The sequence below is a fragment of the Diuraphis noxia genome, unplaced genomic scaffold, assembly GCF_037042655.1.
Source record: "Diuraphis noxia isolate RWA-SAM2 unplaced genomic scaffold, SU_Dnox_SAM2 contig0002, whole genome shotgun sequence".
Taxonomy (NCBI): Eukaryota; Metazoa; Arthropoda; class Insecta; order Hemiptera; family Aphididae; genus Diuraphis; species Diuraphis noxia.
In genome coordinates, this window is record NW_028301712.1 from 35,376,859 (window position 1) to 35,394,880 (window position 18,022).

The window sequence follows — 18,022 nt, forward strand, 5'->3', positions numbered from 1 at the left end:
GTTGCAAGATCCTGCCTTCTGATGACGCGTCAAACTGGTTCGTTTGGTAACCACTCAACATGTGTTGTTGCTGCGACAGCTACATGCATTCAAGGGCGTTACGGGATGTATTGTGTATTTGTGTACCGTGTGAGTCGTGTGACTAGTGAGTACTGAGTAGTTCATCTGAAACGTGCTGGTGACTCGTCGTTGTTTTCAAATCTTAAGTGATAGAACTGTTAGATTTTAATTGCAAAACTTTAATTTTCCGTGATTCATATCGTTACGGTATTTTTTTTTTCAAATTGTATTTTACTTAATCATTTGCCCAATTATCATTTATTTATTTATTTTATAACTTTTTATGAATGTTTTTAAAATATTTAAAATCTTGTCGTGATAGTCGTCCACTACTTGAATAAATGCTGTTCGAGCAAAATTGGTAAAATTCACTTTACTTAAATGGTGGTTGTATAAGTTTCAAACTTATTGGACACATAACATATAAGGTACTTATTTTAAGCTTTTAATTATATTACTGAATGTTAGAATATATAGTTATAACTTATTAATATGTAAGATGAAATATTATTTTTCATTTTTAATAAAACATTCTTTGATCCATTTATTATTTAATATTTGTATTTACTGAAACTTCATATTAATTTTATTTATGTAAAAGTACCAAAATAATTATGATTATGAAATATGAAAAAACCTCGATAAACTGGTATTTTTAGAAGTACCTATTTTGATAAAAACTCGAAACTTCGATAAACGATCATTTTGTTAGATAAAATCAAATATGATTTTTAAATGTATGAAACTGAGACAATGGCTAATAATCAATAAATGTTACGATATACATAGTGCATAGTGTGTTCTTTTTGCTGTAGTTCTATTGCTGTATAGAAATATTAATGTTAGTAATTCAAAAGAAAACAGGTAGTTTCATTTGTATACTTATCTATACATTGTTTAATTAGTCTGTTATAATTTGAATTCATTTTAGCTAAATTATAATTTAGTAAGATATCATTAATATTCTCGATGTTGTATATTTTACTATTTATTTTTTTATTTGCACTTAAACAGTACCTAGTATTCTAAGACTTCAGGTATTCAATATTTATCTCGATATTTATGTAATGTTGACAAGCGACAGTAATCACTCTGCAATGACGACTATGTACTTCAAAACGATAATAGGTAATCATAAATTTGTAGTGAATTCAAAGATTATTAAAATAACATCAAAAATAATAATAATGATTTCATAAAATTTCAATAATGAACTTCAAATTTGTATCTACTACTTTAAAAAACAGTCACTAAAATGTATTAGCTGTTTAACGTTTGGTTGTCAGTTATATACAAAAATAGACGAACCTATTGAAATAGTTCAACAATAATATTTTGAATTAAAGGTACCTATTTCAAGAATTTTAAAATATATTGCACTTTGTAGGTAAAACTTATGTTTTATGTTAAATATCATTTCCACAATAACACAATAATATAATATTAATATATAATTTTGTTACACTGACAGTTGACAATTTAATTTCAATATCCGTCTTCGGTCTTTAGTTTGTAGTACAGAAGAACATTTTTATGTAGGTTGAATAAAATGAATAATAATTTCATCAATTAATGAGAACTAGAAATTAATGATAGTGCGTTTATTTTTAACATTAAAAAGATTCTTAGACGTCTTCAAAAATGTTATCGATTTTATATATTATTATTTTACATATTTTATGTTTTGAATTTTAAAAATGACAAGTACGGTATGTCAACATTTTACTTTAATATAAAATAGGCAATATTTTATTAAAAAAAAAAATAACAAATACCCCAAATTCACTCGAAGGGAACCCGTAATATAAATCGACCAAAACGATCTTGATATTAAATAATTACCTTATTAGTTATTACGTATCTACCTAATATATATTAGGTATGGTGCATTATGAATAATAGCATTTGTCTTAAACTTATAAATACCATATTTTATTTTCAATATTATTGATAAAAGTATTTATAATATAGAATAATAGATAATAGTCACACAAATATTTCGTAAAATATTATCTGTCTATTTTTTAGAAATGAGAATTCCCAGATCTATATAAAATTGTTTTAACGAAAAACATTTTTTAACCTACATTAGTTTCGTGTAAATAAAATAATATTAATTTATTCGTTGTCAATGATTGTATGGCTGAAAATATATTTAATAACCTATTAGCGGTACAATATAAAATCGAAGGCAATCAGGTTATGAATTATATATTTCTATTATAGGTATGCATTTGTAAGAATTGGCTGTTTTTGTTATTTTGAATCAATTATTTGAAGGAGTTAGTATATAATTGTTATTTTACACAGCTTTTAAGAAATTAAAATCTGATAGTATTTTTCAATTTATGAAGCAATAGTATTTTTTATTATTACTAAAAATGTTATAATATAAAAATGAATGCTTACCTATATTTAAATCATTTTTATTTTAAATGATTATAGTGGTTGTTGAGTGAATTATTGGATATTAAAATTGAAATTTCTTATCTGGTTCAATTCATGCTTGACCAATATTTAGGTAAAAGTATCTTATAATCACAACGCTATATTTAGATTATATTATGTTCTGTACAGACTATAATATTTATTCGTTATAATATGCAGTGGAATAGAAAATAAATTTTTTTAAATTTTTGAGTCAGTATTGTTGAACACGCATCGTGTGTGTTCGTATAAGCTTAGCGTAGTTGTTATTCACTTTGATGTTAACTATAATTGTCGAAAAATAAAATGCAATTACAAAATTTAAACCATTTTGTTCTAATTTTAAAGTGTTTTATACATCTATGTAGCCGAATGCCGCATAATCACAATGATACAAATCCGTATCTTCTGGATGATTTATCATCTGAACCAATCGATATCTGTCATTCGTTATCATTTGCTAGTTTAGTAAATTATATCCACACGTACGCCCATAATCATTCAATATGGTTTAGAGTTGCGGATTCCACGATGTTATACTAAACCCCCTCGAATCGTCCTGCAAAACCACGTCAGATTTGTAACTTTAAGCTGTATTGGGACCTAATAATTAATATTGAATTTTGTGCTGTTCTCGACCAAGTTTTAAAAAATATTAAAAAAAAAAAAGCATCAATCGAATAATATCTGTGATGTGTAGTTGGGTTGTCATTTTTAATTTCACCAACATAATCATATAATTTTATTCAACACTCATCAGCATTGATATTGGTACAGTTAATATAAATTCTTCACGCTTCGGATTCATATATTAGGTATATTATGTTGTAATTTTATTTGGATTTCATTATTTATAATTTAAAAAGTATTTATATAAGGTCGGCTAGTATAAGTATATTCTGATATTCAACCATGCGTCTATGTACTAAATACTAACATTTTAATTTATCGATTTTTTTAATTTAAATTAAAGAAATTGCGATGTAAAACATAATATTACTCTTTTAAATTTTAATAGTCAAAGTTAAATTTAAAGCAGTACCTATTTATATTTTGAGCTTATGAATTTGTAGTATATACCTATATCCTATTAAGTATATTAATATTATAAATATATATTACATTTAAAAATCTATCTTTTTTACGGTTTTGTATTTAATATATTTGTAATTTGAATTAATAATTATAATTGCCTAATTTTTGAAATATTTTGTAAATTATTTTAAGTACTTAATTTTTTATAATTTTAATATTATAAAAATGAGTTCCATAATTTACCATCTATTAACAATTATTAATTAGACTTGTTAAAATATTTCCATTTTTGCAATTGTTTGTTTTTTGGTAAATTAATAAATGTATTTGAAGGAGAAAAGTCGTTCAGATTTGTTTTTTATTTTGATGGCTTTATAATAAGTACAATATAGCATCCAAAACTTAATAACTTTGAAAAATGAAAAGAAATCTTCATATTTATAAATTATATTATTACAGACTTTGTAATGAATTGAAGTGCTGTACTGTGGTATACAAAATATGTGGAATAAAATACTTTGCTTGTACTTTTTGTATTCAGAGTTAAATGTGAATATCGTATTATTTAGTTGAAAGAAAAAAAAGTAATAACGTCGCGCGTTGCATCTGTTTTAAATTTGGAATTGTTGAAATGGCTTGTTTAGTTGCAGTAGCAGTAACAGAAGTCTGCTATTAATGTAACGTTAGTTGAAAAAAAAAAAATGTTGACTAACTGATTTTACTGTGTAAATAGTATTTTTCTTTGTATCTTTATGTGATTAATAAGTGAAACAAAAATAAAAGTCAATGTAATATTATATTTTGTTATTAAGTAGGTATCTATTTCTTGTGGAATATAATATATAATATTGCAATATGCATTTTATTTTAAATTCTGAGTGGAGTGATATTTCCATCTTTAATTTTGACGTTGGCTTCTTATGGCAAATTAAATCTAGTCAATACTCAATACTTTGGTGGTTAAAAGTATAAGGTACTTTTTAAATTATTCTGAAAAAAATTTAATTACATAAAATTATATAGGTAGTATGTAATATAGTTAGGAAGTGTGTAATTTAAGTTAAAATTGATAGTTAAATATTTTTGCGAACTCTGGTTTTAATAGTGACTAATGGTGATCCAGTTATAGTGTTCATCTAATAATGTAATACTGTATAGTAACAATAATATTGCTAATGTTTAGTAGAAGAATGTTGCCTATTCGTGTTTAGCATGTTAAAATTAAAATCACAGACTCTGATTTTTTCCACGAATTCCGCAATGAATAATAATTAATAATAAATTACCTATCGGTAACTAGAATTTAACATAATACTGCTGTTACTCATTTATGATCCCTACTATACATTATACACGTGTGAACGTAACACAGTGAGCCTAAGACTATGAGTATTGGATTCTCGGCGGGAAGACTAAAATATCGGGGCCGTCTAGCTCCTACGTCACTAAGGGATAATTACACACCGGACCAAATGGAATAAGTATACCCTCGTAAAACCATTAGTCTTTGTAAAACAAAATCCTTTCAAAGCGTTCTCCTTCTTTTTGATGTAGTTTCGCATATAATATTCAAGTGGGGAAAACATTCTACTCTGGCAATCGTTATTAAATTTTTTCCGTTTTTTTTTTCTTTAACAATTTAGAGAGTTTTCATACTCGCAATATTATATACACGTTATAATATATATTATATACACGTTATTATATATATATAGGTACTCTACGTTTATTTTGCAGCGCGCGCTCATATAATAAAGTACGGAAAATGTACATTCGTGGTAAACATTATTGACATAATATCGTAACGTATTATGTACCTGCTATATACAGGGTGTTTTGCTAAGTAAATACTAAATTACCTAATGCTTATACCTCTATATTTTCCTTCAATATTGAATTAATCGAGGAATTAATTCAAATACTAATTTTCTATATTTTAAGTATACAAAATAAGCCCAAATTTTCAAAATAATTAGATTTTTATACCATTTAAAAGAAGTTTCCTTAGACGCACAACATATTATTTTTTATACATTAAAGTAGAGATTTGAGTGAGTATCCTTCCGAGTTTAATGTTCTAAGAATAATCAATTATTTTCCACGGTAATAGGTTTAAGACTATTTAATAATAGCAATTACCAATAGATAAATTGTTCGACCGAATCTTGAATGAATCCGATACATCAAGTACTAGACAACTTATCCCAATCTAGATTTAAGTCTAGAAGACCTACTAGTATACTAGACAATATAATACAATCATTAGATCTGGAGAAAGAATGAAAGAATGAAACCATAAGATAGTCCAAATTTTCAGAACCTTTATCAATAACATATTTATTCGTACGCCAGCTAGAAATCACTAAGCACCTTGGAAAACAAGGAATGAGAACACGTTTTAAATAATGAAATACTTTTCAAATAGTGAATGGCAGAAAGCACTCGATATGACATTGGAAACTTAGTACAAAATATTAAACATATCGTTCAAGAAATCCCCCTAAAAAAATTTCAAAAAACATGGCTTGAATATTCACAGCATTCCCTAAAAAAAATGTATGGATAAACTCGATAGACCTAGTCTATAATGCTGAACGATAAAAACATTAAAAAAAAGATCGTTTATTGATAATGGGTATGATTGTTTGAAATTTGAAATTATTTGGGTACATAGCTGATAAGTGACTAATATATTAACATTTTAAAATTGTAATTATTTGTCCACGAATACCTATAACAAAATAAACTAGACTAAAATATTACATATATTTATGTTTGGTATACTATTATTAAATACGGTTATACGGAATATATTTGGTGCGTTAAGTTTAATAAATCACACGATACTTCGTTTAAATTTTCATTAGAAAAAAACACGTGCTTAAAAATGAATTGCATTAAAAGGGTAATTATAATTTCAAAAAATAAGCTTATATAGTATTGTCTCAGAGTCAAGGATCAGGACACACTAAAATATATTAAAATCTAAGATCTAAGTATTTACAAATATGTTGGGGGGAGGTGAGCATGGTTGGTGAATCACCCTATATGTATATTTATTCATTTTGGTATGCAAGAGTTAGCTGTACTTATACAGTTATTGACGCCTGACGGGTGAATAATATTTTGTATTATTATGTAATATTGTGAAAAACTATTTGAAAACCTACTTGAATAAAAAAATATATGTACATTTGGCACTGATTTATTTATATTATTATCTCTGAAAAATTTTTCTTGCGATTCCATTTGAACTCTGAGCGTTATGAAAATATCACGTCGCCGTGTCTATTCGTAAATATTTATGAGGAATAATAATAATAAAATTATTATTATTATGATTAGTAACGCTGTTAGGTACGAGAATATAACTGACAAACGCGTCGAGAACAATACATCATAATTTTTCGTTTATTATTATTATTTTTATAGATTTATATCGAGAGACATTGGCACCGTACGTACGGATAGCACGAAAAAAGTCGTAAATTATCTAATCAATGCCGTTGTTGTAGAACAAAGACACATGTATACGATACGCTGCAGGTATATCTTTGTCACCGTGTGCTAAAATAATATTATGTATTAGATACTATAATACGCGAATATAGAGGCATTCGACCTTGGTTTGGTGAATTTATAATTTGTCGGAAAAAAAAATTAGTAACTCACTCCTCCGCCTAATAATATGAATAATAATATTGTCAGTGAACGATATTATACTATTGCAATAATTGTGCGTTTTAATATTTTCTTTCGTGTTCGGTCTCTTCCGTTTGCAAGACTGTAATTTTCTTATTATTGTATTACCAACCGTTGAACGCGGACCACGTGCAGTAGAGGCGTTTTCGTTTTGTTATTATTATTTTTAAATATTTGGCGTTCGGTGATGCAATGGGCATTTAATTCATTGACAAGGGGCAATCGCCTTTAATTGACACACATAAACGACAAACTATATAACCATACTGATACTATATTATTATTATATTATATACGCACTCGCTGCAGACGGCAACCATAAAATCCTCGTATTTCATAGTAGGTAGGTACGACGGTCGACCTCATAATATATAGAGTACCACACCCCACCTCCGTGTAGAACGGTTTCAAATTGCATTACGATTGTTCGTTAAAGTTTTTTTTGGGTATGAATGTTCGCATTCCATCATAATATCATACACAATGTACCCAATATTTCTGCTTTAAACCTAAACTTTGACGGAGATTTATTGTACAAAATTGAATTTAGTTTATGTTTATAAGAAATCAAAATTTAAAATGTTCATCACTTAAACAATCGTTGAAAAAAATATGAAAATTTGTTAACATTTTCCTATTATCATTAATTCATCTTGGTTACCGAAAAGTTTGACCGTCTTCGCTGAAAATCTGTTTTACATAAATACAAGAATTATTTATTATTAAATTCAAATTTAAAACGTTGTACATTACAGTGCATGAAATAAACTCGATTTCTTTGTACAGTAGAGTGCTTATATACCTACTCCTCTTTTAAATAATCTTCCGTCCATTTTATTAAGTGCACATTAGTGATGTCTGATCTATTTACGTACATTAATCATTGGTATAGTTACTTATATAAAATATAGATATGACGACTGTTATATATTTTACGCATAGTGTTCGTGTGGTGCACATACATTTAGTATCTGACATTATGTTTCCTGTGTGCATTGTGCAGTGCGATTTGTTTCAAATGTACTACGTAGTACATAATATGATAAACACACTACAATTACAAAATACTCTAATTTGTTAAATTGATATTATTGTTTTATATTTGTGAACATGACATGATATAAGTGTCAGTAGTTTTTTCATTTAGGTTTCTCTTTCGGGATTATTCCTCCTATTCTTAGAATAGGTACACCACATCAGTGGACAGATATTGAGTTATTTTTCGATTGAAAATCGAAACGCTTTGCATCAATTAGTTTGACAATAATTGTCAAACTTTTTATTTGTCATGGGTAGGTACTGCGTGGACTCGTGGAGGTCATGTCGTATTTCCATTACATCTCCTCGTCAGACTTACAGTGTCGTGTTATTAATTTCGCACCCATTTATAAATGGAAGTATTATAAGTTTTATGCAAGTACATTTCATAAAAAAAATTAATGATTCGATCCTAAAACTGGTGGTGTAATATATTCAAATAGTTTACTTATACTACGACCTCTTAAAATGTAGACTGGCTGTAGATATTTTAAAGTACGACGATAGAAGCTTACCAAGACTACAGAACTCGTAGTTATTAATTATAATTACTTGGCGGTGACGTCGCTCTTGTCTGCGGTTTATGTGCTTATGGCACGTATGATGACCTCTCAGTTGTGCACGTTTATATTCACGACATGTGCCGTCACCTGTATCATGATCCATCGGCAACCGCATATGCCGGGCTTGGATTAATATTACGATCAGCACATCTTTCCGGCTCCGACATAAGTCACCCCCAGATTCCCTATATACTCTAGCATACAGGGTGTCTATCTAATCGTGTTTATCCCAGTATACATAATTACGAAATTTTCCATAATTTTTTATTATTTTTGAAATACGATTTCGGAAAAATTTTACTAGTTATTATTCGCAGTTTATTTTGCGTTAGTTAAAAACCTGAGACCAATCGCCGTGATCCAGTGGCGACTCGTGTATATGTGCACAAGTTCCTAAACTCAAGAAAAATTGAAAACATAAATCATAATAATACAACTAAGTATCTGTAGTGTTATTTAGATTATTTTTCATTTATTTTCTATTTATTTTCTATATTTCAAAATATAAAAATATAAATTCAGAATATTATGAAAATAATATAACAGTTGGATTGGGTTTTTTTCGAAAGCCAAACAACCGGGTGGTTGTCCGCGACCGAACGGTATCGATGTGTATTATACATTTTATACCTAGTTGTGTAGTAGTGCAAATTTGTAAAGTATAAAAATTAAAACAAATCGAAACACGTAACCCACGTTATAACGGAATTATAATTATAACTTGTTTTCAGCGAATAATTTTCAACGTGACCGGCCCGTTGCCCGTCGGCATCGCCATTATAATTTATTTTTACTCTCATTCGTTTATTATTTATTTTCGATTATCAGCTGATAACGTTACTAAATCATTATCAGAAATTTTAAACAACAACCGTGTTAAACTGAATAAAAGGTGATAATTTGTAAATAATTGGTGAACAATCCAAATTTGTAAACAATTATTTAATACAATTTAAAAGAATTTATATAGGTATATCAATATATAATATTAGTTTTTTTTTTTTGGATGTGCAATACTTCAAGGGCGCACCCAAGGAGGTGGCTAACCGTTAGTCGCTAACGGGTTTTAGCCCCCCCCCCCCCATAAATGGCTAGCCCCAAACATTTTGATAATTATATTTGGTATATTGACAATTGACTTTAAATAATTATACAAAAAAATTATCAACTATTAAAATTGAACATTAAGTAGGTATAACATAATATTATATTATATTTATGCCTGTCTCTTCCAGGCCCCCGGGAGAGACCTCTGTTGTCTATTATTATCGTCGCCTATTAATTAACCTATAAATATAAAAATGATTTTAATTTAGCCCCCCCCCCAAAAAAAAAAAAAAAAAAAAAAAATATAAAATAAAATAAAACCATAACCCTGTCACTGCCGAGATCATTGTACAATGCACATCAAATTAAATATTTTCAAAACGATTTACTAGGATTTCCGTTGTAGAGGGTTCAACAGTTTTAAAAGATCCAAGAAATTAAGTTTCTGATTAAATAATACATAATATTATATTAAACAGATGTGGCTCACGGGTGTGCGTAAGTACTCGCAGGAACCATCGGACAGAGAGACACCCTGTATAGTCACGTTTAATATAGCACACTTCCTTTCCCTTAATCACGTATGGGTTGGGAAACAGCAGACTTGAATATTAAAATGCGCCGTATGTTTACATTTGTTTTTACTTGATTTCGTTGGGAACGCATCGCAGACACACACACGCACTCAATCATATATTATATCACATTTATCACGAGACCCGATGCACCGAGTGAAATACAAATTAAACCCGTAATGGAAGTTGAGGTTTCTTTTGAATAATTTCGTTTCATATCTTACCACTCGCGCACTCAGTCTATACACACACACACACATACGCACACGAACAGACACCGACGGGAACGTGAGAGCTCCCGGTGTATATACTCACGTGTTGCACGTGTACGAGATCATAACCGGAAACGGGAGGGTGTATAATAAATAATAGAAATCCTTTTCCCGTGCGATCGGGGGCAGCTGAAGATGCGCCCTTTGGACGCGCATGGCTCATATTGATGTAGATTTTAACGGAGATCGTCTTCCTGCTTACTTTTTTCTTTTCCTTTTTGTGTTATTTGTCCGCGGATCCACATCCGTCGGCGGTGGCCAAATGTTTCCAATGTGAACTATATTGTTGTAATGCGTACGTTGATTCGCAGGTGTTTAATGATGGGAGCCGAATCTCAATACAGCGACACCATAAGATCGTCCAAGAAATGCGGCAAGTTGAGGCCGTTGAAGATAACCGCAGTTGGCGACGGAATGGTTGGAAAAACTTGCATGCTCATTACCTACACGACCAAGCAGTTTCCTACCGAATACGTGCCTACCGTGTAAGTAAAAACCAACCGTTTCATTAGATAACTGTAAATCTAAAAACAAGCAAGGCCATTATCATGCAGTTTTAGTAGATGGGTACAGTATGTATAGGCACCTACACGTTGATAAGTTATTAGTTTATATAGTTTTTTTTTTTTTTTTTTTTTTTATCAGTGGTTAGTAGTCAATTGCAGTTGTTCATAAGATTATGTCTATGTTCATAATATTATTATGAGTTATATGACTCATAATAATGTTGATTTTTTAATATTTTATTTAATATTATAGATGCACTGGATACCTAGTTAAAATAATTTGTTGTTTTGAAATGCTAGAGTAACTAATCCTATGTTTATGGTATAATAATGATTTATAATTTAGACGTATTTACGAGTACTATTGTAATCTAAACTTTGTTTAATACTGATAACCATATCATTATATTTACTAATATTTATGAAAAAAAATAAACAGTTTAGCCGCCATTTCACTAATAGCGATATCAAAATACAATCCCACATTTGAGTTGCATCCTGTTGATTACTTGTTAATCGGAAATATATGAATTTACATTAAAAAACTCATTTTTTTTTTTATAAATCAGACTTGTGATTTATTTATTTATTTTTACATTATATTTTAGCTCAAAATTATTAATATTATTGTATTGTTTGTATAAATAAAGTAATGCCTACAATGTAAACTTTCACTTATTTTACTGAAAACCAATCCCTAGAATTTCTCATAATATTTCCAAACTGTCCAACTTGTCCAACTAAATAGTATTCAATATTATCTATCATAAAAAATTCTAAGAAATGTAGAATACCTACGTAGAATTTTTTTTGAATATTTAATGATACTCAATACTTAATAGTATCATACATTTTCATCTATCGGTCAGATAATGCTAAGAGCATTAGGTTCTATGTTTTTTATTAATAATTACCTACGTTTTGTGACTTTTTAACTAGTTTGAAAAATTTAACTATAAGAATAGAAGTAGTAAATAAAAAGAATAAAAAAAAATGCATAGTCTGTTCTCTATAAAGTAACTATATTATTTATTTATTACTATTTTCAAATTTAAATACATCTGCCTAGTGAGCATAACAAATAACTCCTTTAGTATTATTTTGTAATCTGTTTTATGTTAACGAAAGACTTATTAAATATAATCATACGAAATACTATTTTTTAGATATAAATAAATGGCGCAAAGCATTATTCTGATTTTCATATGACATAAGAAATAAGTGTTCACGAAACACAATAATTAAAATACGTAGGTCGGTAATAGAGAAAGTATGTTAGAAATGAGTCATATTATGTGTGACCAAATAATACTCGAGAAGGTTCTTCTCATTTAAATGTTAACTATGAAGCGACCTATTTATCAACATTTAAAGTTTTTATAATTATTGTCAAATTAGAGAATATAAATAATCATATGTAATTGGATATTTAGGGTGTCAAAAATATGTCAATGTTGAATTACATTTCCTTTGTTTATATTTTCTTATTTTTTGATATAACTGAAATAGTACTATAGATACAAATATTAGAATTCATTTTTAAAAATTCTAATATTACAATTCAAATAAATCAATTATAAAAACATTAAGTCCTAAGTATAGAATATATATTTTGTATGCATTTGATTTATATGTTGTGCTACTTATGTGTATAAATTATATAAATTGTAGTTGAATTAATCAATTTAAAATTTGTTTTTGTTTTTAACCTATAATCTGTTTAATTTATTTATAAATTTAATTGTTTGCTACATTTTATCAAATATTTAAAATTGATGATGGCCGTTATTATTAAATTACTGTAGGTAGGTACATCAATAATTTACAAATATGAATACATTTAATTTTGTACGTATATGCTAGGTACATACACCATTTCATCACATAACTATTGGCTAAAGTCTAAAAATGGTAGAAAAATAATATATAATATTCATTGTATTATATTATAGGTACCTTAGTACCTACAGTTAAATTATTTTGATTATAACACTCATGCGTGGCAGGAATTATGTGATCAATGTCCGATGTACTTATATATTAAATTATAATACATATTAATGTTTTTTATAGACATATTATCCATTTGGTTTTACACTTATAAGTTATAACGTTTATCCATAATAATGCTTTTTTCTGTTTGTTTATATTATAAGAATTTAATTAAGAAATTTAATTTATAAACACATGTTAATGTTATATATATTTAGAATATACATCTATATGAAATATATTTACTTGACAATATAGATGGATTTTTAATCGTAGTCGTATGTTTAACCGAGAAAGAATTAGATCAAGTGTTTTAAAAAAAAACATGTGTTTACAGCTAATAATAAATATAAATATTTTTAACGTATTTTAAGATTCGACAATTATGCAGAGAACATAGTTATGGATGGTCAAGAGTACAACATGTGTCTGTGGGATACTGCCGGCCAAGAAGATTACGAAAGACTTAGGCCACTGTCTTATCCAAATGTAAGTTAAAACGTTATTAGTTTTTTAATGGTGAAATACATTTTTAATATATTGTTATTTGCATGCAATTTTATTTTCAATTTTACATATTATATATTACTCATGGCTTATGGGTTGTTCAAGTGAATTATAACAGAAAAACATTTTAAAATAAACTAACTGATTAGTAAACTACTCTAGAAATTGTATTCTCTACAATTTTAATACGCTACTCAGTTTTAAAACATGGTTTCCGGTTGAATCACTGACAAAACTATTCGTATAATGTGTTATAGTAATATGCCAATATTATATTACAGACGGATTGTTTTCTACTTTGCTATTCAGTTGGTAGTCGAAGTTCATTCGAAAACATTGCCAGTAAATGGCATCCGGAAATTCAACACCACTGTCCGAAAATACCTGTGATATTGATCGGTAAGGCTTGATGACGAATCTCGTGCATTGTACCATAGTTATGGGAGCGAATGCTGGGATATTATGTTCTATGAGTTTCAAATTGTTTTTATTTATTTATATATAAATATTCAGCACACAAACAATAATGGTTACCTATTAATAACACTATATTGAATTGATGAAAAACAATTATTTAGTTTTCGTTGATTTCTGTTTGTCAAATATTATGTAATCTTTATTATAAGTAAACAATATGATGTATTTTATTAATATTATATTATTATTGCTTGTAGAGTGAGTATTTTTAGTAAATAGTGCAAATATCGTACCTAAAACACTCAAAAACCTTATACAAATAATTAAATCTGTAGAATATATAATTTCACTAGTTAATAATTTGATCATTATATCATTATTTTTACCTGGACATTAGCCCGTTTTGTATGTATAAAATAAAAATAATAAAAAATATTAAACATGTGTAACAGATGAAACAATACAGTTCGATTAAAATAAAACAGTACATAAATCATTTATTTGGTTTCACTGTAAACGAATTAAAAAAATTAAATTTTACTAACATTGGTTTAAAATAATTATTCAAAAACAAATAAACGAACATCCAGAGTCCGTATACAAACTCACAAATGTATGCCTGAACAAGAGTAATATTTGTACCCACTATTGTGCACGCATAACATAACATTATAATGGTTATCTTTTACAATGGTACCTTGTAAATAATAATTGCATTCATAACAAATAATAATCCAAATGTAATGCCTGTGTATCACAACGATATAATTGCCCTATACACTCATATAAAATATACATATATTTATTTGTGGTGGTTTATTCGATAATATTTTATTTATTAAATATGCATGGTTATTGTATTCATAAAACAAGATATAATAGTATATAGGTAGATAAAACATTAAACGTTAGTGATGTAATCAACATAATAGTTGATTTAGTTTAACTATACTAAAAATTAATCTGTAAGTGAAATATAAACCTATTTAAAAAATATGTACTTATAGGTCTTAATTATTTTCAATATTTTCTTGCCGTCCGTTTCACTTATATATATATATTTTTTAGAACTCTTAGAACTATTTGCAGCTTAACCTTTCCCGAGTCACCGACGACAATTCATAGTCTATGGAATTCCGAGTTATAATCATAACTACGCGTTTTATTATTATAATAATTATAACATTATATTATAAAATATTGATGTTTCTAAACTATTATTATCTAGTTCGTATATACGGAATTTTAATTTCTGTCATATTATAACGTTTATAATATATAATATATATATATATATTTATAAATTAAACATGTAAACCATTGTAGGCTAACAAACCTTTGTATTTGAAGCCTTTAATTAATAATAATAAAAAAAAAATATACTATATAGTATTATTTGGACATTTTGTAGGTAAACAATTTCAAATAATCGTAATTAAACAATTATTACATTTGTAGGTACCAAAACAGATTTAAGACTGAGTCAAAACGACTGTATAACTCGGAAAAAGGGCAAGAAAATGATGAAAAAGATCGGAGCCGTCAAGTACCTAGAGTGTTCAGCTCTCACCAACGAAGGGCTGGACACCATATTCACGGAATCGGTCCGCGCGGCCATCGAAAGGCCAAGAACAAACTGTTTCGCGTTTCCGTTCTTCCAGTGCTGTAAATAGTACGCACTCCTAAATCGTCGTCATCATCATCATCATCATCATGTACCCGTGAGTTCTCGTCCCACCCTTATATCAGCCATCAATAAGTTTTAGCTCATCTACAGAGTGTGTAACACGCATTACACATACACAATATTATAATGTAATAGTTATTAAATACGGTGTTTCATTTATTAAAACTCACTTTTGGAACGCAAAGTATGTGCCATAGATTGTGAATCGCCTGTAAATAGCAAATTATAATATAAAATAAATTAACGTAACACTGTTTAAACGTATACCTACCTACCTTACCATATAATATGACCTCGCCGCTAAAACGACCAAAAAGATTTTATGTACAAATGGTCGCCATATATTGTCGGCTTATTATATATACTAAAGTATGCTTAAATATTGTTTTTTTTTTTATATATAAATGTAAAAATGTATTATTATTAGTTTTTTTATTATTATTTGTTTGTTTTGTCATGTGCATATATTATGTATAATATCCAGTATATCTCACACTATATATCACAGTATGACACGAATATTTGATTATTATACAATTTCGATTTTGATTAATTTGTTATTAATTATTAAACTATTTATAAAATATCACAGCGTTTGTGCGTTTGTATTAATTATATTGGATTTTCAAAAACTTGTGATTCTCATTCGATACTCGAGTTCCAGCAGTCAATATCTAATTATTTAATCCTGCGTGATAACTTATATGTAACTGATCATAATAATATTCCAAGAGGATATTTGTTTGTAATCGGTCAGTGTATTCCAATACGGGTAACAACCAAATTTTTAGGAGTTAACGGTAATCTATATATTTTATCTAATAATTGAACATTTTTTGATTCGTATAATTTTTAAACAAATTAATTAAAAATAACTGCTTTTTATTTATCTTTTAGAACATATTACCGACAACCACGATTTACGGTAAAACATATATCTTAGATCGTGCGTACCTGTAAGATACAACTACGTAGGTATAACAAATATAGCCACGCAATCTTATCACACACAATAATTTATAGGTTTAATGTTTAATTTTCCGTGTGTCATTGTGAAATATTACGATACGAAAATGCGTATATAGTTCGTTTTTAGTAACACTTTTCATTTATAAATGGTTTCCCATAGCGATTCACTTTTGGTAGTTTTTAAACAAGAAAGTAGACAGGTAGGTAATTGTAATTATTACTAAAATAATAAGATGACCCCACCTATATTATAGATATAGTTATAAAATGAATTGCATCCTCATATATTTTTTTTCGGTACCTATTTAATTGATCTGATTAAAGAAATTATTTAAATACATATTAGACAATTTGAGCTTGATAATAAATGTGTAAATTATAATTGTTATGTGTACCCACTGGGTTGGTCATTTTTCAATAACACTAAAACTGAATGGCATATTAATGTTACATTAATGATTTTCAACCATTATTTGTATTCTACGATTTTTAGATTGCAATGTAGGTAAAAATTGCCGCAAATCTTTTATTTTATGCGTGTACCTACTCTAGCTCTGCGTGTTCATTATACGTTCGAAATCATTTCGAAATTATTTCTCAGACACTGGATTATACTTGTAACCACTGCTTCAAAATACAATTCAAATAAAATTTTATATTTTATGCATCAAATAATTTTTTTTTTCAATGTAAAATATTATTAACTGTTAAGTTGCAGCATTGCATCGAATAAAGACTGGAAACTCAAGTAATAAGTGAGCTATATGGGAGAGAGTAGAATGATAGTTCTTGACTTTGGATAGACCTCAGACGTAATGAGCTAAATTTTGAACAGAGAAGAGAAAATACCAATATCGAGTGATTTTCGAAAAATAAACCGAAATGGCCATGAGATTGTGTAGTACTAGTTCAAGGAGTATAGACACTTGGAATTTTATCAATGCCAACAGAGAGAATATTGTGAAAAGAATATAGTCAATTGAATATACCATAAATTGAAAAACAAGGTTTTGATGGGAGATCAAAATCAAATGAGGATAATTTAACATTTAATTACGCGAATAAGAGTAATCAGATTCAAGCTATTTGTATAAGATAACTACATTACCGAAAAAGTAACGACTATTATGAACACCTCATAAACCTATCATTGAATGGAACATTATTATACTTTAGAAACGAGGTTTTTTTTAAATTAATTTTTTGTCTTGATTAACAAAGTTTA

General features: G+C 27.9%; 1 protein-coding gene across 1 annotated transcript; it reads left to right on the top strand.

Moving 5' to 3' along the window:
* The first annotated feature begins 168 nt into the window (after window positions 1-168).
* On the top strand, window positions 169-16,414 carry LOC107170126 (ras-like GTP-binding protein RhoL). The gene is made up of 5 exons (XM_089219902.1): window positions 169-488; window positions 11,031-11,204; window positions 13,592-13,706; window positions 14,006-14,123; window positions 15,600-16,414. The coding sequence occupies exons 2-5, from the start codon at window positions 11,038-11,040 to the stop codon at window positions 15,812-15,814; spliced, it is 615 nt and encodes a 204-aa protein (XP_089076028.1). The 5' UTR covers window positions 169-488; window positions 11,031-11,037; the 3' UTR covers window positions 15,815-16,414.
* The last annotated feature ends 1,608 nt before the right edge of the window (window positions 16,415-18,022 follow it).